At 43.1% G+C, this 27,328-nt stretch overlaps 1 protein-coding gene across 1 annotated transcript in view; it reads left to right on the top strand.

The window, feature by feature from the left end:
- The window catches only part of CNBD1 (cyclic nucleotide binding domain containing 1), a 233,503-nt gene extending 224,150 nt beyond the window's left edge, over positions 1-9,353 (top strand). Inside the window, exons 12-14 of the mRNA XM_084851452.1 lie at positions 3,994-4,053; positions 4,516-4,518; positions 9,210-9,353. Coding sequence (XP_084707578.1) covers positions 3,994-4,053; positions 4,516-4,518; positions 9,210-9,353 — 207 coding nt within the window. The remainder of the gene's footprint in view (positions 1-3,993; positions 4,054-4,515; positions 4,519-9,209) is intronic.
- The last annotated feature ends 17,975 nt before the right edge of the window (positions 9,354-27,328 follow it).

Here is a 27,328-nt window from a genome sequence, read left to right as displayed (position 1 = left end):
GCCTCGCCCGGCCGAAATTCAGGCCGGGGGGGGGGAGGTGCCCCGCCTCGCCTGGCCGAAATTCAGGCCGGGGAGAAGCCCCCCATCTCCCCGGCTGTGAAACAAAAAGTAAAAAAACAACAACAAAAACCCGTGATAGGCTACGTAACGATTAATGTAGCCTATCACGGCTAGATTTCCAAAGTCAGCCATGATAGGCTACGTTAATCGTTACGTAGCCTATCACGGGTGACTTTGAAAAAAAAAAGTGCGTACGCAAATGGCGGCGCCCCATGGGCGCCGCCATTTACGTTCCTTATTTGGTCCCGGTAGTCTACGTAAAGATTTACGTAGACTACGCTGTAGTCTACTTAAATCTTTATGTAGACTACCGGGACCAAATAAGGAACCCAAATGGTGGCGCCCATAGGACGCCGCCATTTGCGTACGCACTTTTTTTTCCCCCAAAGTCACCCGTGATAGGCTACGTAACGATTTACGTAGCCTATCATGGCTGACTTTGGAAATCTAGCCGTGATAGGCTACGTTAATCGTTACGTAGCCTATCACAGGTTTTTTTTTGTTTTTTTTACACTTTACTTTGTAATGGTGGCGGCGGCAGCTGGTCAGAAGACCGGCTGCCGCCCCCGCTGAAAGGCCGACGAACCACCGCCGGGACCTGCCGCCAGGAGGGACATTCGCCAAAGGTAAGTTCCATCCCGGGGGGGGGGTGGCGGAGAATTTCACTGCCGATTTCGGGGGCCCGAATGCGTTGGCGCTCGGCCCCCCAAAGATTCGGGGAGAAATTCTCCGCCATCCCTAAATATAATATATACAAAAATACACTGGTCCCTTCTGGATTCTAACTTGGGACAAAAGGGCCATATGAGCATCTTGAAGCCATACACAGCAGTGCTCCATAGCCTCCGTTTTCCTCAGAACACAGCCCCACTGTCCAGCAAGTCACTTCCAGGATTCTTCTGGAATGGCTTCTGCTGCAGCATGAAGAGCAACAGTTGGGAAATAAAATCAAGGACACTTCAGCACACAGGCAGAATCATTGGAGTGGTCTTGGGATTGTGGCCATTGTTTCTTTGATTATATCATGTCACATTGATTATTTAGGCACTTTTTCCACTTTAACTATAACGTGTTGAGTTCTACCTTATGTGGTTTTATATTATTTTGCATTTCATTTGTATTGTATTGCTTTACATCTTTTAGAATTCTGCTGACAAGGGATGTCAGAGAATTCCACCATGGATCTCAGTAAGGCCAAATGCTAGTGCATTCAGCCCCCTGAAATCCGTGGTGGAACGAAGCCCCCCACCCCACCACCCTGCGAAAGGCACGCGAAATGGAGCGCTTACCTGGTGCCGTTCGCACTGCTTTGTGAATGGTGGCTGCATCTGCGGCCGCCATTCGCTTCCCCATTTTTGCTGTGATAGGCTACGTAAATACTTACATAGCCTATCACGGCTAATGCAGGGACGTCATTTGTGTCCCTGCGGAGGCTATGATAGGCTACGTAAATATTTACATAGGCTATCACGGCAAAAAAACAGGAATGCAAATGGCAGCCGCAGGCTCTGCATGCCTGCGAATACACCCAGCCGGTGGCTTCGTGGAGTTGCCACAGAGCGGAGCCGGCTGGGTTAGGATTTCAGGGGGAGGTGCAGAGTGCCTGCCCCCCACCGCAAATCACCTCCTTCGAAAAGGTAAGTGACTTTTGCACATCCCTACTGCTGACTTCGAATTGCTTTCAGTGATTGACAGTTCCTTTGTGACTACTAGGAATTGTCTGAAATTGTGTGGTTAAACTTCAAGAAGTGACTGCTGGTGGCAACTGTAATTTTCTCCTGCTGATGGCATTGTAATTGTTCCATTGGGATGTTGTTCTATATTTTCATTAATATAATTTTAATATGGAATATATCCATACACTCAATATTCTCATTAGGTCTATGAATGCTGGAATGGAAACCATGTGCTTATTCATCTTGGATCATTTTTGGTTTAAGTGGCACTTCATGGGAAGAACATAATACATTCAGAGTCATCCACACACATTCTTTGTCATATGTATATTAAGAGCAGAAATGGCACTCAAGATAACTTCCTAATCAGAAAATATCTAGTGTTGATTAGGAATGGATGAATCTGTCGATTTTGGTTTCTCTCAGTTTCTCATTTTTCTAAACCTAAATTTGGTTTGCCCTGAATTTTGAGTGTTTTAAAAACATTCACATGAAAATTCATAGGCACTGTGGGTGTATTTTTCCTAATACATGCATGTTTGTACAGAATTTTGAATAATATACACATTATTGTGTGAACTTCCCCCATATATATATATATATATATATATATATATATATATATATATATATATGAATACAGTGTTGTATACATCTTTTGATTGGATAACTCTATTGCAAAATTCAAAGAATTGTGGATTTTGAAAAATAAGTGAATTTTGGTTTCTCCTGTGTTGTTCCCAAACTGTAGAATGTGCTCCCTTAAGAACTATGATTGAGCCCCATTCTATTGGCATTTAAAAAGGGTGTGAAGAAAAATCTGTTTAATTTACCTTTTAAACTATGTAGTTGTTTTAATGTTTTACTGTTTTCACTGTTTTTGATTTCATTGTTGTGCTATTGTGTTAAGCTTTTATTGTTTTGAATGGCTGTGCGTCGCCTTTTAGCAAATAAGACATTATATAAATGTTAATAAAGAAATAATACATAGTGTCCCCATTCTCAGTTATAGGACAGGTTGTCCTCACAGATCTTTGGCTTCCTTAGATGATTAGAATATTTTCCGTAATTTTCACTGAATTGTGTTCAATAGTATTATTTGTAGGGTGTCTTGACATAACTGCAGTTTGAGAACTGCTTTTTCATGTATGAAAAATACTTGAAAGTGTTGCACAAATTTTCTTATTAGCGTAATTCTGATCAGAGTGAACTGAGAGGTCTTTGCTTTGCTCACTCTGGAATTTAGGTTTTTTTTTTAAATTAGTTTTTAAGCCGCTGTTTCTAAAATGGTTGACCCTGCAAGTCTCTGCTTTCCCTTGCTTCCATCTTTTCTCACTTGTCATTTTCTGACTCCCAGACACTGCTAGTTCCCTAGCAACAGTAATCACCCCTAACATTGTATGGCAGTGTGCAAGTTGTATATGTTCTCTTGTTCACACAGCCAGGGACACTGCACTTATCCAGGGGCTGAATATACCAGGGGAGTAGTAGACTAGTTAGACTTTACTTAGGCTTCCTCTCCAAAACAATTTTGTAGAGTAAAATTACATCCCTTTTGGCTTCTGTAAATATCAGCAGTACAGTCACTTAAACAGGTCCATTACTTTGTGTTATATATTAGCTCCAGAATTGGCCCCAGGTGTTTCCTTATAACAATGGTATATACTTTGCTTACTTCACCTATAATCAGATCAGTTACAACAAGCTGCTCTTTTGTCTATTCATGGTAGTCAAAATTCAGAGTGTTTTATTTGTTTTAGAAGTTCTTGTTAAAGCACAGTCTGGTCTATAGATTTTGAGGAGGGTTATTAAGAAAAAATGTTTAATTTGGGTCCATAATTAATGTACTCATTAACTACACACAGTATACATTCGTATATCTCAGTACAGTCTTTGCCTTCTACAAATGGATATATATATATATATATATATATATGAGTGAAAGAGACAGTTGTTCAAAAAAGCTGGGTGGTTCTGAGTGAAATGTATGTCTGTGTTTTGATAGTAGCCTTCTTATGAGGGGAACATTATTCTTCTTATTAGAGAACAGTTATTCAACTCTAATGTGTCCTGCAGTGATAATATTCCATGACATGTTGTTTTGAAATGAGGTATTTTATGTAAAAGCATATAAATTAAATCATGAAGTCTTGGAGGGATTATAAAATTAGGTAGTTCTTGAAGTTAGGCCACCAAAGGCTAAATCATTGGAAAAACATTGGGTTTAACTATACACCATTGTTCTCTTCCTTTGTAGGATGAGCTCAAGCTTGAATATATAAAACAAGAAATAAAAAAAGAATGGACGCACAAAAAGGTAAGAAGATAATGGGTACCACTGGTTGCTTCCAGATTTGGGGGGGGGGGGTCATAGTGCTAACAAGCAGAAAGCATTCTGCAGCTCCTCTGTCTTTTTTTCCATAATGGATTTTCCATGGTGACAAAAAGATGGAAGAAGTAGTGGGAAAACACAACAGGGAAGACGTCTATATCTGGATTCCCTGTAAAATTCCATGAGTGAGGGCAGGGTGACTGATTGCACAATGAATCCCTCATCTGGAAGCACCCATTGTGAAAGGGCTTGGGTAGGACAATATCCAGAGTAATGCTGTTGGGTATGGGGGAGGCAGCTCTTACGTAGCTACATGTGAAAATGGCCCTCTACGTAGGGGCAGCTTTCATGAAGGTTTCAGTGAAGGATAAAAGTAAATATTTCTATAATAAAATGTTATACAGGAAAGTTTCAAAATAGTTTCAGATCCATCTTTAATTTGTTCAGCAAGTGCAAATATATTTTGTGCACTTTCCAGCAGCCTCTTCTTTCATGTGGCATTTGTCTTTGAAAAATGTAAAACGTACATGGAATGTGCAAATGTCACATTAGCACTATATTTTCATTGACTGCTGAAAAGGTGTCATGGAAAAGTGGGATAAATATCCATGGGCCCAACAGCGAGATGTGATAGGAAGTAGAAAGATTTATTTATAAATTTATTTATTTATTTGAAATGTTTGTGTTCTACCTTTCTGCACAAGTTTTTCTTCCTGTCCACTCTTTCCACAGAATGCATCATGTTCTGTTCCATAATATCCCTCCTTATTGACCTTTTAAAAAAAGAAAACAAAAGCTAAAAAGCTGCAAATTGTTGTAACCTTTCCTCATAGGGATGTTGCTCCAGTTCCTTGATCAGTTTGGTTGTCCTTTTCTACACCTTTCCCAGCTCCATTTCTGCACCATTTCCAGATGCAGTGAATTCCAGCTTTAGGTTTGGTTGGTTTTCCCAGCTCTAGAGAACCCCACATGAGAACTACAGGGATTCCTAGAGAGCTCTGTAATTCCTGTGTGGCTACATTTCATCTCGTTTGCTATAGCAGAGGTCTTTAATGCATGGAGTATTTCTGACACCTCATACAACACAGGGGAAGGTGGTACATTCACAAGTTCACAGGAGTTCAACAACATCAAAGGCATTTCTCCTAAAATTGAGTTATATTTCTACAATTAAAAATAATAGTAAAAGGAGTATTTAATATTATATTATTAGAAGACATGGAAATGCAGGCTAGGAAATGCAGGCTGCTGATTTCTAGGGCTGTGTGCATGGATTCCCCGATCCGACATAGAGGCTGCTTCAGGGCTTCTGAGGTGGGCCCAATTCGGTTCGGGCTGATTCCCCCCCCCCGACTCACCTCGGCCTATGAAGCTAATCCTGCTTCACCCCCCCCCAACATGCCGCCCAGCCCCCATCTCCTTACCTGGGCCCTTAGGCTTGTTCCGTGTGTGGGGGGGTGAGGGAGCCAGCACTGCTGAGGAGCCATTGCCGCTGCTGTCGGCACTGCCAGGGGGAGCTGTCGCCGCTGCTGCCACCACCAAGGCAGCTGCTGCTGCCACTGCCGGGCGAGCTGCCGCCGGGGGAGCTACCAGTGCTGCTGCCACCAGTGCCTCTGAGGGAGCCGCTGCCGCCACCAGCCCTAGGCCCTCTGGATGTGTGTCAGCAGATGCCTTGTTGTTCCGGGGGATGGGGGGAGCCATTTTAAAAATGGTGACTCCTTGTATTTCCGGAAATACAGGGAGTCGCCATTTTAAAAAAGGCTCCCCCCTCCAGAACAACAAGATGGCTGCTGGCGTGCATCCATAGGACCTCACTAAAGAGCTGGGGGCTGGGTGGCGGCAGTGGCAGTGGTGTGGTGGCTGGGCTTCCAGATCGCGCTGAAGCACACTGAAGCACTTCAGAGCAACCTGATTTGCTTTGGGCCGTTTTCTGCCCCCTCCTCCTCACCTTGGAGGTGGCCTAAAGTGGCCTGAAGCACCCTGCTTCAACTTGGGGCTTGGGTTTCGTGCTGAAGCGCTGCACAGCCCTACTAATTTCCATAACCCTTATACGATGTAGAATGTTACCTGAGAATCTATTTATCCATTCCATTCGTAAAATTGAAATTTTGGGGTTTTTCTTTTTTAAAGCTGCAAAAATCAAATTATCTTAAAAAAAAAAAGGTAAAGGTGTCCCCAACCAGTCGTTTAGTGTTATCCAAAACATATGAAAACATGTTTATTTGTAGTGCCCGACAGATTTTACTTTGAAATAAAACATATCATGTGGTACAGCTTTTAAAAGCACACTGGGATTCAGACTCAAGTATGCATAGTATCCAGTGCGGCCACTATGCCTCTGCTCATTCTCTTGTGCCTCAGAACCAACCACCAGTGTAACAGGAAGCTTGTGCTTCCTAAGCCACGCCCAGAAATGAGCTGAAATCAACCACCCTTCTGTGAGTTCCACTGATCTGCCCTATTCTGGAAACAAGCATTTTGGCTCATTGCCAGTTGCTTTAGGAATGACCAGCTTCCCGTTGCACTAGTGGTGGGTCCAGCTGGCATGTGGGCAGCAGTGGATACTGCCTTATATGTCTAAGGGACAATAGTGCTCACCAGGCATTAGGCCCCTGAGATGATGAGGGGGCGAGTGGGGATGGGCATGCTAGCACCATCCTCTCTGTTGTGTCACCATTCCTGTGCCCACTGCTTTCTAGGGCCCCATCTACATGAGCCATTTACTCAGGCACTGCTGCGATCCGAGGACTTTCAGGACATACGATGCAATCATCACTTCACAGCCTAACTGTGGTTGTCACAGGGAAAATGCAGATTTCCGCAGAGGTGTTTTGCTGCAATTCTTAAGCTTGCTGCAGGTTTATCGTGGTTGCTGAGCTGTCTGTCCCTTCCTCAAACTGACTTTGCAGTTTGTGGTGGGTATAGGGTAGGCGTGCTTAGTGATTGCATCACTCTGTGATGCCTTTTCACTCCTCCCCATTCCTCCCTGATCCTTTGCAGCTGTGCAGTAACAGAGAGGCATCCATTTTGGAATGATGGGTAGGCATGTACCTCTCACATGGGCATGCCCCTTCACATGTGCGAACCATCATGAGAATTATCATGCCAATGAAGGAGCAGACTATCCACATCTTAGTGAAGAGGAGTGGTACAAAAGAACCCCTAAAGTACAAAACAGCCACTAAAACCTGAAGTGTCACACTCCCACCCTCACGTGGCTGTGCAGCTGTGCATTTGAATATAAATATTTAAATATAAATATAAATACTTAAATATATATTAAATATTTTAAAAAGAGAAGCATGACTGCGCCAGTTTACTTTACTTCGCTTTAGTGGCCATGTGTCAGGGCAGAGCGGATTTTTCCGTTGGAGAAGTCTACAGTAAATTGCTCATGTACTACAGCAGAAGCTAATTCGCAGCTGCAGTGCTGCGCAGTTATGGTGGAGTGAACATTGAAAGCGGTGCCGTGTAGATGGCCCCCAGGTGTTGGGAAGGCAAATTTCTGCAGTAGGAACTTCAGAGCTTTCTCTGCTTTTGGAGGATTCAGATGGCACACAGCGATCCTCCATGAATAGAGAAGGACATCACTGCAGACATCACTGCCTTCTCAACACATGGAAGGCAATGAAGCCAGCAATGGGGATGGGATGGAGGGGGCCAAGCCAACAGGCTTGTTCCTGCTGTCCCCCTCATGTTAAAGTAACCCATGGTGCAGGGAGAGGACACCCAAATAGGGATAGAGGTGCAGCATGCTAATGTGTGCAGCAACATCCCAATGCCCCCCTTTTTTAAGGGCAAAGCCCTTAAAAAGAGAGAGAATATACAGTAGAGAAGCAGAGGGTGGGGGAGAGAAAGGGAATTACCCAGCCCACCATTCCCTCCTCCGAATTGCACACCTCATGAGGCTTCTCCCCACCCCATGGAGCTCAAAATCAAAACCAACATGCATTTGAAACCCCACAAAGAGTAAAAAGCTACTTGGGCATGGTATTTGGAGTGGGGAAACATCAGGTGGAGTAGAGTCAAGCACGGCTTTCCTCCCCTGCCCCTTCTCCACTGTGCTTCCTCCTTTTAAAGGAGCTAGTGGGTAGCACATAGGTGGTCCCCAAGGGCCACATCAGGCATGATGTGGGAGTTTGGAGATTTGCTCTCCTGATAACTTTTTTGTAAACAACAACAACAACCAGCTCCAGGGGTGAGAGAGGGGGAAGCAATCCAGATGGTAGAGGCAGGCCCAGTGGTGTGGTGAGTGGCCCAACAAATGGTACAGACTGGACCAGCAGGCCAGTGGTATCTGCCCACCACAAGTGTAATTCACCCCAGAATGCAATGTCATACATACATGCCAGGCAAATAAACATGTCTGGCGAATAAAAAGGAGGAGGGCTTAGTCTGGCCTGGCATCAGTAGTGGTGGGCCCCACAAGAGCTCCAGTATTTGCCTGTGTTGGTGCCTGGTTTGAAGCCCATTTTTATATGTCCTGATCATCAAGGACAGGACACAGTTAATGCTCTAAGCAGCCACAGCTGCCACTTAACGCAAAGCCTAGTCTATTAATATCCCATTCCAGTGGGGAGTGCAACGGTGCAACCCCATCTCCAGCAGGCTATTTCCATGGTCCTCAATTTAAGGTGCCACCTACAGCCCTGACCTCTGTCTTATCTGGACTGAGCTTCAGTTTATTTGCTCCCTTCCATCCCATTACTGATTCCAGACAGCGATTCAAGAGATTTCACTGCCTCACTGAGGCTTTGTGAAAAAGGAGAGACATAAATATAACAGACTGCTGTCAGCATACTGAGTGACACTGTACTCCATATCTCCGGATGATCCCACCCCCAGCATTTTGAGTAGATGTTAAAATGCATAGGGAACAGAACAGAACCGGGCCAGTGCCAGCCCTCCCATGAAGCAGACTGAGCTGGGAGTTGCAGAACCTTTTTCTGTCTAAGTACACATAGGATTGCACGCACCTTGAATAAATAAGTGTACAAAATGAGCTTCTAGTTTCTTGCATACTCAAATGAATAGAATCACTGGGATCTAACTGCGAGTGATCTGCATTCTAAATTTTTGCAAGATTTCTAAAAAACCTATATCTAGATTTTAATATTTAACACTCCTCTCCTCATTATCAGGACATGATACTGAAAGACGTATTGTTCTACAATGGAATTAGCCCTGGTGTCGGAAAATGGGTCCATGAACAGATTAATTTCAAAAAGGGTGAGAAAAAGCATCAAGAACGTTCACATCTTGCTACTTATAGAAAACCTTTGTGAAACAACATGGAAATTCAGTGAAAAACAACAGTTTATCTCTTCTTTATTTTTGCCCTCCTGTTGTTCCTGAAATGTTTTCAGATTACTTCCTTCACCTATTCACTTCTTTCAATAGCCCAGTATGCTACTATTATTCATTTCTTCTTGGTATCTTTATCTTTTCTTTTGTGCAACTCCTCTTGGTTTCTGTATTGTAAACCACTGAGTGTTTTTATTTCAGTTAAAAAAAATAGGAAACCTTAATACAATACATTTAGAATAATACACTGATTGTTTTTAACAAGGTATAGGAAACTTGAGGGACAAAAAGTGTATGGTATTAAGCTGGGTTTTTCTATTCAAAAGAAATAGTAAAGAAAAAAAAAGAGGAGCCAAGCCCTTAAATACAAAAGTAGGTTGGTACACCATAGGAAGGTTCCCTTTAATTAAAAGACTATATAGATAAAAGCACAAATACATCAGAAACATCTTCTCATAAGTCAGGTAATCACCCAGGTGATCAAAGGATGGTATTTTATTTCATATAACTGGCTACTGGTGGCAGAGGTGGCTCAATGTACACTGAGGGAGCAATCCTATGTCCCCTAGACAGCGTCTTGGGGGACATAGGATTGATCAGTTTCCTGGCTATGAGGTCAGAAACTGGCATCTGACCACAGAGCCAGGAACCACACTTCCTGTGGTGTGGAGAGAGCCATGCTAGCTACCATTCTGTGCTCAGAAAGCAGAGCATGGAGATGGGAAAAGGGAGTATTCCTGGGGGCGGGGAGGGGAGGCAGCAGCCATACGAGAAATCCTATGGCTGCCCCAGCATCCTTCATTCCTCCTCCTAGAAGCCTTAAATGCAGAGTGGGAGGTGCAAAGTACCTCCTCTGCACTGGATACTGAATCACTCGGCAACACTTTCAAATAGCATCCAAAATACCAAGCCTCTGCATGTCTACTCAGAAGTAAGCATGAACATGTCTACTCAGAAGTAAGCAGGCCAAGACTCAGAAGTTAGCAGGACTGAATCACTCCACAAGAGCTTCCATTCCAGGACCTGACTCCTCTCCCTGTTAGGGAAAAACTCTTATGTACGATCAGCTGAGGACTGGAGATAAGAGCTTTCCCTGCTGAGTGAGCAGAAAGGAAAAGTTCTTATCTCTGATCAGCTGCTGATTGGAGAATGGAACTTTCCCTGCTGGAACCTGGGGCAGGAACTGGAGAAGAAGCTGGCAGGCTGGATGGGGAAGTTATGCAACCCGCAGGCCAGAAGTTCCCCATACCTCACATATAGCATGATATCATGCTGCATATCGTGTTAAACAGATATTATATAGAAGATGAGACAAAGGGATGCAGAGAAGCATCTGCTCTATGTCTCTCATTCTGGCCCCAGGGAGGGGAACCACATCATATATAATTCCCCAGACGCATTAGCAATGCTAATGGAATTCCTTTCTGACTCTCAAAATGGTGATCAGGCCCACTCACAGCAGAGGTAAACATTCCACCAAGTCTTTTGAGAAATGTTATTTGGTTACATGCCTGTGACAGACGTTATGCAGAGCTTCAGTTGATGGGCTTGTCTCAAGACATGGCTACAAGTCATATGGCTGATTCGCACAGCCAAAAAAGATTTCTATGTCATTCAACCCCAGTTATTGCTTAGAAGAGTTCATCGAGGAATATATTTTGAATACCACCAATACCATACATATTTTCCCCAGGGCAATTTTCATGATGACAGTACTTTTTAGAGCCACTATGATTATGAGAGACACTATAGAGTGAATGGGCATTCTGAAACTTAATAATATAGATTTCTTCCTGTGATCCTATAGCCAGAAAGTGGGTCACATCATGGAGAAAGAAGCTGGCACCTTTAAAACTGTGTATTCTGGCCACTAATCACTATTTTATATTTGCACTTGAGAATTTACGCACATCTGATACAGGAGTAACTCAGGAGAGTTATTCCAGGTATTTGAAATATAGCAGAAAAATTATCCTGGTGAGTTAAGAAATCTTCTTTTCCCTAACCCAAAATTTTGGGATTTCCTCCCTCCCTCCCCCCCCCTCTCTTTTTTTTTTTAAGGTATTAAGGATAAAAATAACTAAGTAGAGAAATATTGGGAAGCTTGGTAAGATTCAGCATGCCATTGTCTAGAAAATTGTTCCTGTGTGAAACTTGATGGAAAATGTTGGTATGACTCTACTATACTATGACTCTATTATACTATGACTATAAGGGTCTGTACAATCATTCAAATTTGGGACATGGAGGAATGAGTATGGGCCACTCCTCCAGAAGCCTAAAGTAGTGTGTGATGTAGAAACTCCATGTGGAGGCCCACACATGCAATTTTCCCAATTTACATGATCTCTTGCACCCCCCTTTTTTGGGAGTGATAAATCATAACAATTAGGCCTTGTCATGGAGACCCCCTCATCCCATATACTACATGATATTTTTATTTATTTATTTATTTGTTGCATTTATACCCTGCTGTTTTTCCTCTTGCAAGAAACCCAAGGCGGCTTACATTATCCTCCTCCTCTCCATTTTATCCTCAGAACAACAACCCTGTGAGGTGGGTTGGGCTGAGAGTCTGTGACTGGCCTGAAGCCACCCAGTGAGCTTCCATGGCTGAGTGGGGACTAGAACCCAGACCTCTCAACTCCCAGTCCAACACCCTAGCCACTACACCACACTGGCTCTCATTCATGGTGGAGGGTGAACCCGCTCACCTACCCCGCTGCTGGACTGATGTCTGAAGGAGGCATAGAAATTCTCCACTGCTGGGGATAGGAAGGAACTCATATGACATGCAATGGCTATGCTGTTTTTCCTCTTGTAGAGTATGGCACAGCCAACTTCCTTGGGCCATCTGGATTGGGTTGTTTTCTTGCCTTGAGGGTGCCACCATCATCGTACATATTTGGTTACTTCATCTCTCCAAAAGTGACACATTACAGTGTGGTGATATATGACCACTCTCTGAGAAGCATTTGGAGTTGGTAAATCCAATGTTACACCAGAAAGCTAGATTAAATGCCTTTTAGGTCCCTTCCAGCCCTTTCAGTGGGTATGATTCTAAGAGATGGTTCTCACGTCACAATTTGTAATTAGGTACAGATACCCAAGTACAAAACAGATCCTCTTCTCCTCAAGTCTGAAGGGCACATGCTTGTAAAATCCAGTGTGCATTCTTTTTGCTCAGTAAGTCACGCATTGTTTATTCCACTTTCCCTATTAACTTTAACATAAAATCAATACAGAAAGCATAGATAAAACTGCCAGCATTACAAAAAAAGGGGAAACTACTGGCCCTAAACTGCACCCAATATTTCTTCCATAAGAAACAAGCAGTATTACTGAGGTAAGCAAAAGTAGCAGTGGAGTAGAGAATCATTGTACATCTATTACCTAATAGAAAAATCAATTTCTCACTGTATGACAAACAGGTAAATGAGCTGTCCCTGCAGGAGGAACGATCCTTTAAAAAGAAGAAGAAAAAAATTAATACGGTTCACATTCAAATGTATAATGAACTGGACTGTCAACTTGCTTTAGAGAAGAATAAAGCTATTCTGTTCTTCTGATGATCCCATGAAACCAGCTCAGACAGTAATTAGCATATTTGCCTTCATTTTGAGCCTGAAGGCAACTCTTAACTTTGAAGAAAGGTTAGTGTTCAAATACAAAAGAATCCATTGAATAAATACAAAGAAGGTGGAATCCTAGAGGCACTAATGGATGAAAGCTCATTCTGTATTGCAATGTCTATAGTTCCTTAACTGATGAACTCTTCACTATGTGGCTCTTCCTCTTTGAACCCAATTGATAAGATCATTATGCTTTACTTTAGCCACAGAAAGGCTTTGGGATTACTATATTTTTCCTCTATGCATAATTTTGAGAGTAAATCAGTTGTAGAGATGTCACATCTCCGGTGACATAATCTGTCCAACTAAGCCTTGCTTTTCTGAAGCCCTGAGAAGAACTCCTGGCAGTTCTGCCTAAATTTCATTAAAGTTGCCCCATCTTCTAATCGTAAGGACTCCACCAATTTTGTGTTTGTGTGTCTAATGCAGGGATATTGTGTCTAATGTTTCTATCACAGATTCCAGTGAATCTTGACTTTGTGTTAGCTTGCATATCAGTTCTGCTATTAATATCAATGGCGACTAGTCCTGATGGCTCTTTTTGCTACCTCCAGTATCAGAGGCAGTATGCCTATGTTCACCAGTTGCTGGGGAACATGGGCAGGGGTGGTGGTGCTGTTGCTCTCATGTCCTGCTTGTGGGTTTCCGGTGGGCAGCTGGTTGGCCACTATGTGAACAGAATGCTGGACTGAATGGACCCATGGTCTGATACAGCAGGGCTCTTCTTATGTTCTTAATACACTGTGGTATTAACAGTGTGATGAGCTGAGGCATGAGACTAAGAAAATATTATACTCAAGCCAAGGCAAGTGACTTGTTCTACTTTGTGACTGTCCAATGTCCAGATATTTTTAAAGTGCAGGGACCAAAGTCTAAATATCTTATTTTCCTGTTATTGCCTGTCAAAAACTCTTCACAACAGGAACCACTGAATCACAATCACATTTTTCCTGTCACAGTAGGGATAATAGCAAGAGGTCATCAGCATACAGAAAAACTAGCCAGAGGTCAATTTCCTAATCTGGGTAGGAAAAAAGGACTCTTTTCAAAACCACTACCACATCACTTATATAGAATTTAAGTAACAGGAGTGTGGGGCTTGGGGGGGGGAAGAATGTCTAAAAGGCACCTATGTCACATGATTATATTAATCCTATAGGATTCAGTATGTTCATAGGTTGTCACATTAAAATAGTCAAAAGCCGGAGATTCTCTAGTTGCTTATTCTGAATTATACACAAGTACATCCTTCACACCTGATGAGATGTGTACTGTGTACTTGACTATCCAAGTGAGAAGGAGCCCAGCAGTACCATCAATAAAGCGGTGTAACCATGGGCATAATTTGGTCATCCCATTGCCTGCTTGTAGCACATTAGAATTTGGTACCTCCATATTCTGTATTTGGGTTGTAGCCAGCCCTCACATGAGCAGAAGCCTGATTTCACAACAAGACAGGACTTCTGCTTGTGCAGTGGGACTTCCCTGTCCTCTTCTCCCCATGTCCATGCCACAGATCTGCTCTGGAGGTTTCCCCATCCCTCCAGAGCAGATTTGGGGGAGTGCATGGGGGGCTGCAGTGGGGAGGGGGAACTCCATTCCACCAGCCATTCCTTCCTGCTGGTTGTTGTTGTTCAGTCGTCTTTTAATTATATCTGGGACAGACTAGAATCGAGCTACTGTGAGAGCAATGTTCTAGCCTAAGGATGGTGGTGGGGTGAAAACTAGATTTTTGGAGTCCACTTCTCCATCCTGATCCTTCCAGAATTTGGACGCAATCTGAAATTGATCCACTTCAGGGCCAGAGTGATTTCCAGGAGTCATGGACAGTGCTCCTCTCTCACAAAATTCCCTAGATGTGGGTGGAGGTAGATTTCTTGGGGACTGCCTCAGTAGGACTTCAGGCCCTGTATGCTGACATACCTTCTTCTGGCAGAATGCAGAGATCCAGGAAATGTATGGTCCACTTTCCATTGATACTGATACCTTCTGGATGCTGCCATGCATTCAGGATCAGATGCAGGCATTAGGATCTGCCTATTCATACAATATGCTAAATACATTACTTCTTCTTGTTCTTTCATAGAATCATAGAATAGTGGGGTAGGAAGGGGCCTACAAGGCCATCGAATCCACCCCCAGCTCCATGCAGGAATCCAGGTCAGAGCATCCCTGACAGATGGCTGTCCAGCCTCACCTTGAATGCCTCCAGAGTGGGAGAGCCCACCACCTCCCTAGTAATTGGTTCCATTGTCGTATTGCTCTAACAGTCAGGATGTCTTTCCTGATGTTCAGTCAGAATCTGGCTTCCTGTAACTTGAGCCCATTATTCCGTTTCCTGCACTCTGGGATGATGGAGAAGAGATCCTGGCCTTCCTCTCTGTGACAACCTGTCAAGTACTTGAAGAGTGCTATCATATCTCCCCTCAGTCTTCTCTTCTCAAAGCTAAACATGCACAATTCTTTCAGTCTCTCTTCATAGGGCTTTGTTTCCAGTCCCCTGATCATCTTTGTTGTCCTCCTCTGAACCCTCTCCAGTTTGTCTGAATCCTTCTTAAAATTAGGGATGTACGAATCCCTTAACCTGGTTCCGTGCTGGGGCATCCATGGTCGGGGGGAGGTGCTCCGTCCCTCCCCCCGGAATCCTCCCCGGCCGGCTGTGCTCCACACTGGCTCTGTGGAGCCTCCGGCCAGGCTGCTGCGGCTGCAAATGTTAGCCATCGTAGCGGCCGCCATTTGCGTCCTTGCAAGCAGCCGTGATAGGCTACATAAGTATTTACATAGCCTATCATGGCAAAGAGCAGGGATGCAAATGGTGGCCGCTATGCCATTTGCGCCCCTACTCTTTGCCGTGATAGGCTACGTAAGTATTTACGTAGCCTATCATGGTAAAGGCAACCACGCAAATGGAATAGCGGCTGCCATTTGCGTGGCTGCCTTTACCGTGATAGGCTACATAAATACTTACATAGCCTATCATGGCAAAAAGCAGGGGCGCAAATGATGTAACAGCCACCATTTGCACCCCTGCTCTTTGCTTTGATAGGCTACGTAAATACTTACGTAGCCTATCACAGCTGCAAGGCTGCAAATGGCAGCCGCAGCAGCCCGGCTGCAGCTGGCCAGGAGACCAGCCGCCGCCGCCACTGGAGCCGCCGCTGCATCCTCCCCAGGTAAGTTCCATCCCGGGGGAATTCCTCGGGGTGGTGGGGGGCGGAAGGCCGTTCCACCACGGATTCCGGGAACGGCCTGGAATCCGTGGCGGAATTCTCTGACATCCCTACTTAAAATGTGGTGCCCAGAACTGGACACAGTACTCCAGATGAGGCCTAACCAGTGCTGAGTAAAAAGGAACTAATACTTCCTGGGATTTGGAAGCTATGCTTCTATTAATGCAGCCCAAAATAGCATTTGCCTTTTTTGCAGCCATATCACATTGTTGGCTCATATTCAGCCTGTGATCGACAACAATTCCAAGATCCTTCTCGCTTGTAGTGTTTTTGAGCCATGTATCCCCCATCTTGTAACTGTGCCTTTGGTTACTTTTTCCCAGGTGCAGAACTTGTCATTTATCCCTGTTAAATGTCATTCTGTTGTTTTCTGCCCAGCGCTCCAATCTATCAAGATCACTTTGAATTTTGTTTCTTTCTTCCAGGGTATTAGTAGGGATGTACGAAAGTCACTTACCTTTTCGCGGATTCTGTTCATGATGTGGGGGGAGGCGTTCCATCTCTTCCTCTGGAATCCTTGATGGGGGGGGGAGGTGATCCGGTACTCCACCCTGGAATCCTCAACGGCCAGCTCTGCTCCACGGCTACGTATGCCATTTTTGTTTTGTTTTTGTTTTACCCAGACGTGATAGGCTACGTAAGTCTTTACGTAGCCTATCACGTCTGGGTAAAAAAAAAGAAAAAGACCAGACCGCAAATGGCGGCCGCGGCAGCCGGTCAAAAGACCAGCTGCCGCTACCACCGCAGCCACTGCTGGAGCCGCCGCCGTCTGGAACATCCGCCCCAGGTAAGTCTCGTCTCAGGAGGATCCGCGGGGGGGCGGGGGGGCAGGCCATTCTGCTACGGATTTCGGGGGGCCGAATGCCAGTGCATTCAGCCTCACTGAAATCCGTGGCGGAATTCTCTGCCATCCCTAGGTATTAGCTATCCCACCCAATTTTGTGTCATCTGCAAATTTGATCAGCATTCCCTGTACCTCCTCCTCCAAGTCATTAATAAAAATGTTGAAGAGCACTTCTGGGCCTAGGGATGTTCAAATCCCACTTACCAGTCCACTGACTGGGTCCGCAGGGGGGGGTAGGCAATCCGTCCCTCCCCCCCGGAATCCTCCCCAGCTGGCTCCGCTCTGTGGGAAGGTTGCAGAGCTACCGGTCGGGGCTGGCAGCAGCCAGACTTCCAGCTGCTGCTGGGCTGCTGCAGCCGCAGATGGCGGCCATCATAGTGGCTGCCATTTGCATCCTTGCATTAGGCCATGATAGGCTACATAAGTATTTACGTAGCCTATCACGGCAAAAGGCAGGGATGCAAATGGCATAGCAGCCACCATTTGCATCCTTGCATTAGGCCATGACAGGCTACATAAGTATTTACGTAGCCTATCATGGCCTAATGCAGGGATGCAAATGGCAGCCACTATGACGGCCACCATTTGCGGCCGCAGCAGCCCGGCAGCAGCCGGAAGACGACCCGGAGCTGCTGCCGCCGCTGCCAAGTAGATCTGTTTCGGGGGGGATTTCGGGTGGTGGTGGGGGGTAGTCCATTCTGCCACAGGTTCCAGGGGGGCGGATTCTAAAAAATCCAGCCTCATTGGAGTCCGTGGTGGAATTCTCCAACATCCCTAACTGGGTGCAGGACGGAGCCCTGCAGTACCCCAGTCATTACCTCTCCCCAGTTTGAGAAGATCCCACTGATAAGCACTCTTTGAGTCCGATTCTGTAGCCAACTGTGGATCCACCGGATCGTCGTTTCATCTAGCCCACTTCGAGCTAGTTTGCTCATCAGGAGATCATGGGGCACATATGTTTCATTTAACATATATCATTTTTGTTCTCTGAGAAGGTTTTTCTGCCTCTGCAGAAGGCTGTTTTGTGCTGCAACCTACTGAACTGGGAACAGTTTTTAGGAATACAATAGGAGTACCAGTCTGTGATCCCCTCCACAGCTCATTTTTTAAGTTTCTGCATTGCCCACTGTTGTCCCCTTTGTTGTCTCTGTCTGTGTTTGGATCCACCCCTTTTCTGGAAAATCTGATTCCCTTTTCCTTAACAGTGTTTCTGGAAGGAGTTGGTTGTGCCTGTATTTTGAAGGAGCATTATGCATTTTGTTTGCCATCAATTTATGTCACTGAAATGTGCTTGTGTGACGGTGGGGTGAATGTGCTCTTTGTTTCATCAAGTCAGCATGAAGAGGTGGCCCTAATCCTGGTGTTGTAAATGGGATGCCAACTACTGTTGCCACTTCCTCCTCATCCTTCTTCAGCCACACCCCTTCTCTGCTTGTTTGTATGCTGTGTAAGCTGTTGCACAGTGCTGATACTTCAGAGGCTCCTGGCCCTTCAGTACATACAACATATAGAAGTCCTATGTCTTAACAGTGGTGAGCTGGCATGAGTATGCTTGTATCTGATCCTATCCTACTCAAATGGGGTCTGACCAGAGGATTGAACTAGGCTGTTAGGTATTAAGATAACCTTTTGGAATGGAATTATCAGAAATGATCCTCCCTTCCCACTCTCTTTCAGAAATAATGAGCTTCTAATGATATCTGCTTTGAATTTCAGATCAACTCATAAATAAGTTTCCAGGCTCTGTCAGGGAAATGGAAGTGGGGGTGGGAGTGGGGGCTCAGATGTGAGGTGGGAGTGGGGAGCCTTCCTGAAGCCAGTTTCCCGCCTTACAAACTAAGTTTGGGAAATGGAGGGGGAGGAAAACCATCTGCTGAAAGGCTGGGGATAGCACCAAAGCATTTGGATGTGCCAGGTTTTTCCAAGAGAATACTCTGAAAAAGCTCAGAAAGACTAAACCCATCCTGAATCAAGATGGAGGCCAGTGTTAACCCAACTCTCTTAACAAGTACCACTAAAACAACAACAACAACAACAACCCACCCCTCCTGCTCAAAATGCTTTCTGGAGAATAATGCCTTGCAGCACTTCTGGAACATTCCCAGAACAAGCTTTGATTTTCTCAGATCTTTGGAGGAAGGGAGTTCCAACGCTGCTTATCAGACACCAAGAATACCCTTGAACTTCTGACTTCTCCCTTGAAGTTTTAACTTGCCGCACAGAGAGCATCACTAGGAAGCTACTCCAGCAGATAGCAGATATTATGATTATGTCAACTTGCTCAGAAACTTACTGTGTTTCTGATTGCAAAGACACTGAGGACAGGTTTATTTCATTGGCTGCTGATTGCAGATTTCACTGTTCCTAGTTTGTCACATATAGGGAATGCATACAGACCTGAAGAAAGATTATGCATATCTCCAAGGAAGCAAAGCGATGGCTTCTTTAGGAATTTGGCTGAATGTAATGCTGAGATGTGCAAGATACAGTATAACTGAAAACTTCAGATCAAAAAAGTATATATGACTGGATTATGCTCTATCAGATAACCCAAATCCTTCATAGTCACCATGACGCCAGCACAATGCATCTGGTCTAAGCTTCATTATAAACAACTGATATGATGTGAAATCCATCCTGTGAAACAGATTATATTGCATTCCCCTTAGATAAGCACAGTGTAACATCAGAGGTAATGAGACACAGCAGGAGTTCCATTCTGTAATAGGTATGTCAATAACTAGACCTACTGCCCAATTTCAACAAAGGCCTTTGTCCCAAGAGGAGATTTATTACAGTTTTCTATAAATACCAGCCAATTGCAGACTGTTAAGTAACAGAAGAGTCCAAGTAATATTATTCTCTGGTTTGTGCAAATGCAAGGCCTCTCAAAGGTGCTCAGTTAATGACATTTATGTTTATATGGAAACTAAGCAAAGAAGAAACACATCTGAAAGACTTGACAGAATACTTAATAATACAAAATACTGGCATGATGTTTCTCCCAATTATGAAACATAGTTCAGAAGCTAAACTACAAAAGGGGTGTGATTCCAGCACTTCACCAAATTTGGGGAGAAGTCCAGATTAAAAGAGGGCAAATGCGGAAGCCTGAAATGTTTCCTGAAATATCTGCAAAACTTTATTCTTTTTGCACCACTAACCCAATTGGCCTTCAGCACCATTGTGTGGTTGTTTTAAGTTAACTGGCCTCCATCCTAGCAACAGTAACATCATCATAATATGGCCAATCAGATACAGCTACATGATAGTGTCAAACAAAAACAAGTAGGGCAGATTGTAGGCAACCCATATGCAGCTCTCCACCCTCATTGGTGCAGTCCCTAAAGGTCCCCTGTACCTTGCCCTGTGAATACTAAAGAGTGCTACCAGAGGGGAAAAAAGAGAAAGAAATGTCCAGCTGGCGGGCAGACAAGCAAGCATTACTGTGCACTCTTGGCCAAGCACAGGCTTCTTGACTGGCTGCAAGAAGAGTGTGGTGCATTAGGTGGCATCTTTGGAATGCCACTCGAGCACCGGCTATCTGTGGTTTATCCTCTGGAATGCCTCCTGACAATTCTGTGTACTTGGAATTGGTTTCAAACACTTGTCCACTACTTTACTGACTGCCACTTGACTAGGGATGGGTGAAAAATGAGTTCAGTTTATAGTCTGAATTTTGCACTTTCGAACTGTTATGTGAACCAAAATTCAGTTTCCCTTTGAAATTTGCATTTCTCTGAATTTTGTTATGAATTTCTCCAATTAAAAATGTGTACAAAAATACATATATTAAGGAAATAATGTTCAAAATGCATTATGTTAGGAAAAATGGCATATTAGACAAAAATGCATATACAAAGGCATGTGTTAGGAGAAATGTGTATTAAAATGTTCATGAATTCACATGCAAACTAAAAAAAGGTTTCAGAGTTTGGGCTGAACTGAATGCAGGACTGAAAAAAATCTCAAAGTGAACTGAATCTAAGATTAGAAAAATAAGAAACTGTGGGAAACTGAAATTGGCAGATTTGTCCGTTTGTCCACTTGACTCAGTGACAGAGCAATCATGGTGAATGCAACGTTGGTATTGGGAGGGGGAGGGCATTGGCTAGCAGACAGACAAATGAATGGGCTGATGGATGGTCAGACATTAGCACGGGGCATTGGCAGACAGATGGGGCAATGAATGGGGTAACTGGAAGACAGACACTAAAAAGTAGTGATGTTTGAAAATTTTTGACTAGGATTTAACCAGTTCACAGCTTCCAGACTCAAATGGACTTGGACACAACCTGCAGTCCAACTCTGTACTTTTCCGAGCTTACAATATAATTTGCAGACCAAAAAAAGTGCACTTGACAGTATGCATACATTTGAAAAATGTGTATGAAAAAATGCATATTTTTGAAAAATGCACACAGATACACTTTAATCAATAGGAGACGAACGTGTATATTTCAAAGATACACACAAGTGATGTGCACATTTGGAAAAATACGCATGGAAATAAGCACTGATTTTCATGCAAAAAGAAAGAAAGAAAAAGCTTGCAATCTGATACTGACTTAAGCTGGAACAACCTTGGAGATGGGATTTGGAGAACTTTGGTGATTTTGAGTTTTGCTGATTCGCACATCCCTGCTAGAAAGTGGGTGAGTTTAGCATTTCAGATTTGGTTCTGCAACACAAAGAAAACTAAAGAAGATTTAGTTCCATCTTGTAACTTTTTCTTTACTTTGCACATTAGAATATTTGAAGATGACTGAACCTTGGACTTCACTGACTCATTTGGACTTCTTCTGACCTTTTGTCCCCATCCACCACTTGTGGTCCAGCTGCTTTTGGCATGTGGTTTCCCCAAAGGTTCCCAATGAGGCCATCAACCCCCAAAAGGTTGCCCACCCCTGAAGTAGGGGAATCGAAAATAGCTGTAAAAATTCACATAGAAAAGGAAACACAAGAAGACAGCTGCAAGGACTGGGAGGTTGTTCCAACGTGTTTTGAATATGTTTTTGTCAAGGAAAAATCCTTTATTTGCTTGATCCTCCATGAAAACTGTTCAAAAAAGTAATAATCTGCAGCAGTTACTTGGAGCAAAGTCACTGTTGCTAGGAAGAAAGTAAGTTTGAAAGAACAACAACAACATGCTGAAGCAGCCAGCTATCTGACCTGGAAAGAGGCTCAGTTGCAATGCCAAGTAAAGTACCAAGGAGGGGAGCACTGGAGAAAAGAGCACTGAATGTGTGTTAGAAGAGACAAATGCATGACTCCCCCCAAAAAAATTTCTGGTAAGACAGTTGTAGTTTGTGGGAAGAGCAACCATTTGCAAAATGCATACCTGCCTCTCATTTCAGCTCAGCACAATACAGTAAGTTTAAAAGGCTGAGGACCAGGTTCACACATCCCATTTTGTGGTCAGCATTTGCCTCGTTATCCCTTTGTCGCTGGTGAAATGATCTCAACAACATTCTGAAACTGGTTTCCAAAAGATCCCTTCGTCCTGATTTCCACAACTTACTACTTTGCAGACTTACCATATTGATGTATTTTTTCACAAGAGCACATTGCTAGCTGCAATGCCATTTTTCTGTTTGCTACATATCACTCAGGGATAAGAAACTTTCCAGAATCTCAGGCAGAAGAGGTATTTCCCATCACCTGCTACCTGATCCTTTTAGCAGGATTCATCAGGTATTGAAACTGGGATCTCATGCATCATGCAAAGCATCTTCTCTACTGCTGAATTATGGTCCCTTCCCCAAACAGCCAAACCCTCTTTTACAGTTGTGAGAACCACTGCATTAATGTGCTGTCAAGAGTAAGGAGAAAAATGCCAGTGGCTTTGAGGTTATGTAAATGGCTTGTGGCTATCTCTTCCGTCTTAAGTATGTTTACTGTAGCGCTAAAATGTGGAGTTTTGAAATTCTGTTCCCCAAATAAATAGGTGCTTCTCCCAATAAGCTTGGGTGATGATCTGGCATTCATGTAGGCATGAAATTTCTTGGAAAGCTGCCTACCAAGAAATTTAAATTTGGCATTTCAATTTTTAGGCTCACATTACTATCTGTGAATTTCCACAAGTTGCCCAGATGTCAATAAAAATGAGCTCCAGGGAGAAGCAGAAAGGAAAAACATTGTTTCAAACTGATACACATGGTGTAACCTATGCAGGCCTGAAAAGTTTTGGACATAAATCTGTATGTTCAAGCCCTATCATAAAAACAGTGTAATTTTTCAGATTCAGTATGGATAGATCATAAACTGCCTGCTTTCAGTCGTTGTGCTTCAAACAAGCATATTCATGATAATAACGTTATAGTTTAAAAGAATTTGGTGCTTTTACTTTATCCCGCAGTTCTTGAGGGGCTTAAGAATAGTTGCTGTTTTCCCTGATTCTCCTCATGCCTTGAAGGTCAATTGTGTCTTAGGACATAATACATCATCCTGAAGAAAACACTGTGTCTTCTAATTGCTTATTTTAAAGCCTACTGTGAAAAAACACAGGTTAAACATATTGTCACAGAAGAGGAAATTGATGTGTTGCTTGGCAAACAGGGACAGCTCCAACCAAGGTGTAAAAACTCCTGTGGGGTTTAGTCCTCTCATATGTCTGAGATCTTTCAGCTGCCAGCAAATGTCTGCGTGGGATGTAATGGAATATCGAAGGGTTCAGAAGTTAATTTCAACAAATGGCTGAGTGTGAAGGAAAAAGTTTTATGATGAAACTGGTGGGGATAAAAAGGTACTACTACAATTCATTACCTTTAAAGTTCAGGAGTTATAATCATATTTCACCTCCATGTACCCCAAACTGTTTCATTTCTCATTTTTTTAAATAACTGTAGTCTCACCCTTGGCATTTATGGTAGTGAAGAAACAACACACACAGTGCAGAGGCTAGTGATGAGGGAGGAAATTGATCTCTATGAATTTCTGTGAAATTACTTGATCCACACCTCTCACAAATGTGTGGATCAGACCTTCAGTTTTTCCCAATGTTCATATGCAGTTCTTGGCAGTTCACTCTGCATGCAGAACTAGTAATATTTCTTAAAAGAAGAGGAAGAAGAAGAAGAACTTGTCGGTGGGAGCATTTTACTACCCCAAGCCATTTTCCAATGTAGCCTGGAGTGGTTAAATGCCCCACAAACCACTATGTGTCTGTGGTGTCAGAATAAGTCTGTTTTAAACTCAATGTATTATAGAAATATCATAAATTGTGAAAGCAAAACTTTAGGTAAAACTAAATTATTCAGAACTAACATTTTTGGTCTTGTGGACTAGTTTTCTAGCCTCATAACAAATCTGTCTCTGATAAGGCAAAGGTGCCCCAATGAAATTCCTTGGTTTGTGTCAAGTTGCCAACCTATTCACACACAGAGTAGTTAAGCCTGCTTCCCTACTAGGCTACTTTTCTCTGGAAAAATCCCTGGGGATATTACCCCCAAAACATTGCCTTGTGGCAAAATCAATAGATTCTGGGGATATTTTATGCCTCAGGTATTTTTCCCCCCCATAAAGAAAATGGTAAGTGGTAAGAAGTTGAAATCTGGGGACATTATCAGGTAACAGTAGACAAAATTCTGTAGGAGGACTATGTTTTAGGTCTACATCTGTGTACATTTTGCAATGTAAAGTGCATTTTACCTTTTTAAAGGGGGGTGCCTTTTAACCCCACTGTATTAGAACAAGAGCTGTTTCCAAATGGCCTCTTGAAATTATCCACCTATTTGTGGGCAGAGATGTGGCGAGGGGGAGAATATTTCACCCAATTTCTTCAGTGGAGGAGAAGTTCTCCAACAGTTCTTGGGGGTGGAGTTCACCATTAGCAGTGGCAATAGAACAATTGATTCCTTTTTTCCTAAGGTGTTCTTTTTTTTGTTTTGCTGCCACTGCAATTGACACTACCAGTAACTGTGTTGGCAGCCTGCCCATTAGTTCGCATCCCCTGCCATGTCCCAGACTCAAGTCATTTCAGGGCATTCTGAGAGGAAAAAGGTGGCCACTGGCCACCACAAAATCAGTTCTTCAGAATTGCTTCATCAAATGTATCAGAATAAGTATTTAAAATATTTAAGTACATATTTTGAGACAAAATACATATTTAAATAGCATTTTGAGAGAAAATATAATTTAAATACATATTCTGAGGGAATTTTTTTAATTCCAGTGTAATGCAGGAATGCATTTCTGTAAAACCATACAAAAATGACATAGATCAGAAATAGACAGATTTGCCCATCCATAGTTGAGACTTAGGGAGAAGAGCTATACAATAAGCAGAATTTTGTTCTTGAGGCTTCCTTAACACATAAAAATGCTGGCAGGTGATCTCACGGCTGGGTGTTCCCCCAGATAAGAACCTTCTTGCACACTATAAGCTAACATGAGCTCTTTTCAGGCATTTGCCAAAGAAGGGTTATCTGAAAGTGTGGAGGAGGTTATGCTCTGCACCTGCCCCCTTCACTCAGATCTCCCTATGTCGACAGGGAAGATCTGCAAGGGTGGTATAGTACACTACTCCACACAACTGAAAACCTTGGCTTATGAGGGTTCCCAATTGTGTGGGGCTCTATAGCCATGTTCAGACAAATGTAGTTACCACACCCTTTGAAGACCTTCCCTGTCAACACAGGGAGGTCAAGCATGGAAGGGGTGGGACTCAAGCACACATCCCCAGCTCCCTCCATGCTTACAGTTAACTGCTCTTTGATGGACACTTGAAGATGACTTTGGAGAAATGAGCTTTCATTGTTAAGTATAGAATCATAGAATGGGAAAGGACAAAATGGAAATCTTGTCCAAGTATCTCCTCAGAAGCTGCAATATTCACTCACTAGCCAAAGATCAACTTAAATAATCCATACCACACTGTGCCGCAAATAGAGGGCAGTGGTACTGCATGAGGAGCTTACAAAACGCTAGCTCTAGATAAAGTGTTGGGATTGGGAATTAGACTGTATAGAGTCTGTGCATTGCAAGACTATACAAGAATGTCTTATAACTATAACTAGGTAATTTTTTAAAAAAATGTTGATAAATTCATCTGCCTATTAATTAGTTGATGAAACTTAACTAAATTTGCATATTACCAAGACTTCAATATAGAGGCCTATGTTAAGAATACTGAAGAAAGTATGTGATCATTTACAATGTAATCAACAAGTTGGTGGCTTAAATGGCCCCTTCCAACTCTAATATTCTGTGATTCTAAGCCTGCTACTCATTCAAAGGAAAAGTTATCTTTGATATTTCCTGTTTCATTCCTTTTTACCATAACATATGTACCAGAGCCAAGGTAATCAAAAATAAATATAAAACAGGGAGCACTTTACTCACAGCCTCACTGATTAGAACTGAACTTTACTGGTTAATCAACTAAAGCTTTAGTTGATTGATCTACCAATGAAATTGCAAAGAAATTATAGCCCTAAATACAATGATTGTTTATAGACCTTAAATCCTAACCACCAAACCTGAGCACTTGTGAATATATACAGGGCGAACATTGCACAACTCAGGGAGCATGTGGGAGCATTTTGATGAGGTGTTTCTAGTGCAGTCCACAGGGGTAGATGGTACCTTGCCCCAGGCCAGGCCAAAAACAATTTTTTTTTCCTCCCCAGTGACCACCTCAATACCTGCCAATAGGGAGTGGGAACATCTAGATATGTACATGTTTTGGTAATAATCCATTACACATGTACCAGCAAATATAAGCAGCCCACCCACGTCCTACTAAAGCAAATGGCAAAATTGAATCATCTATCAGATCAATTAAATGTGAAACTGTCTGACAGAATAAGCTTCTTGGCCTGCTCCAAAATCCCATGATAGTAATACGAACACAGCATAGTGGAATCACTCTGGGTCTGCTGCTTTGGTGTTCACTAAAAATATCATGAAGATAAATGCCAGAGATTGAGAGAAAAATCCACCCTGAAATACTAAAGCACAACCTGATCAAATAGGTACTTTGAAACCTTTGCTGGTCATTCATCAACCTAACAAGCTTATTTTTATTTTATTTCAGCAAAAAGCAATGCATTTACCTTGAGGTTTCCTCCCCCTCCCTAGAATTGAATTGCTCCATTTCAATTTCCTTTTTTAAACAACCCAAATGGCATGGACTGGCATACAATTCAGACAGCCTCTTTGAAGGGAAAATGGTTTTCTGTTGCCAGGTCACAAGTCCCTATTCAGAAATCTAATGCGCTGCTTTAGACTCATTCAAAAACCTTGTTTAC

Source organism: Heloderma suspectum, chromosome 4 (genome assembly GCF_057233095.1).
Source record: "Heloderma suspectum isolate Gila_16-S chromosome 4, 16-S_ref, whole genome shotgun sequence".
NCBI lineage: Eukaryota > Metazoa > Chordata > Lepidosauria > Squamata > Helodermatidae > Heloderma > Heloderma suspectum.
The sequence above is the reverse complement of the archived record's forward strand: the minus strand, read 5'-3'. Positions and strand labels throughout refer to the sequence as shown.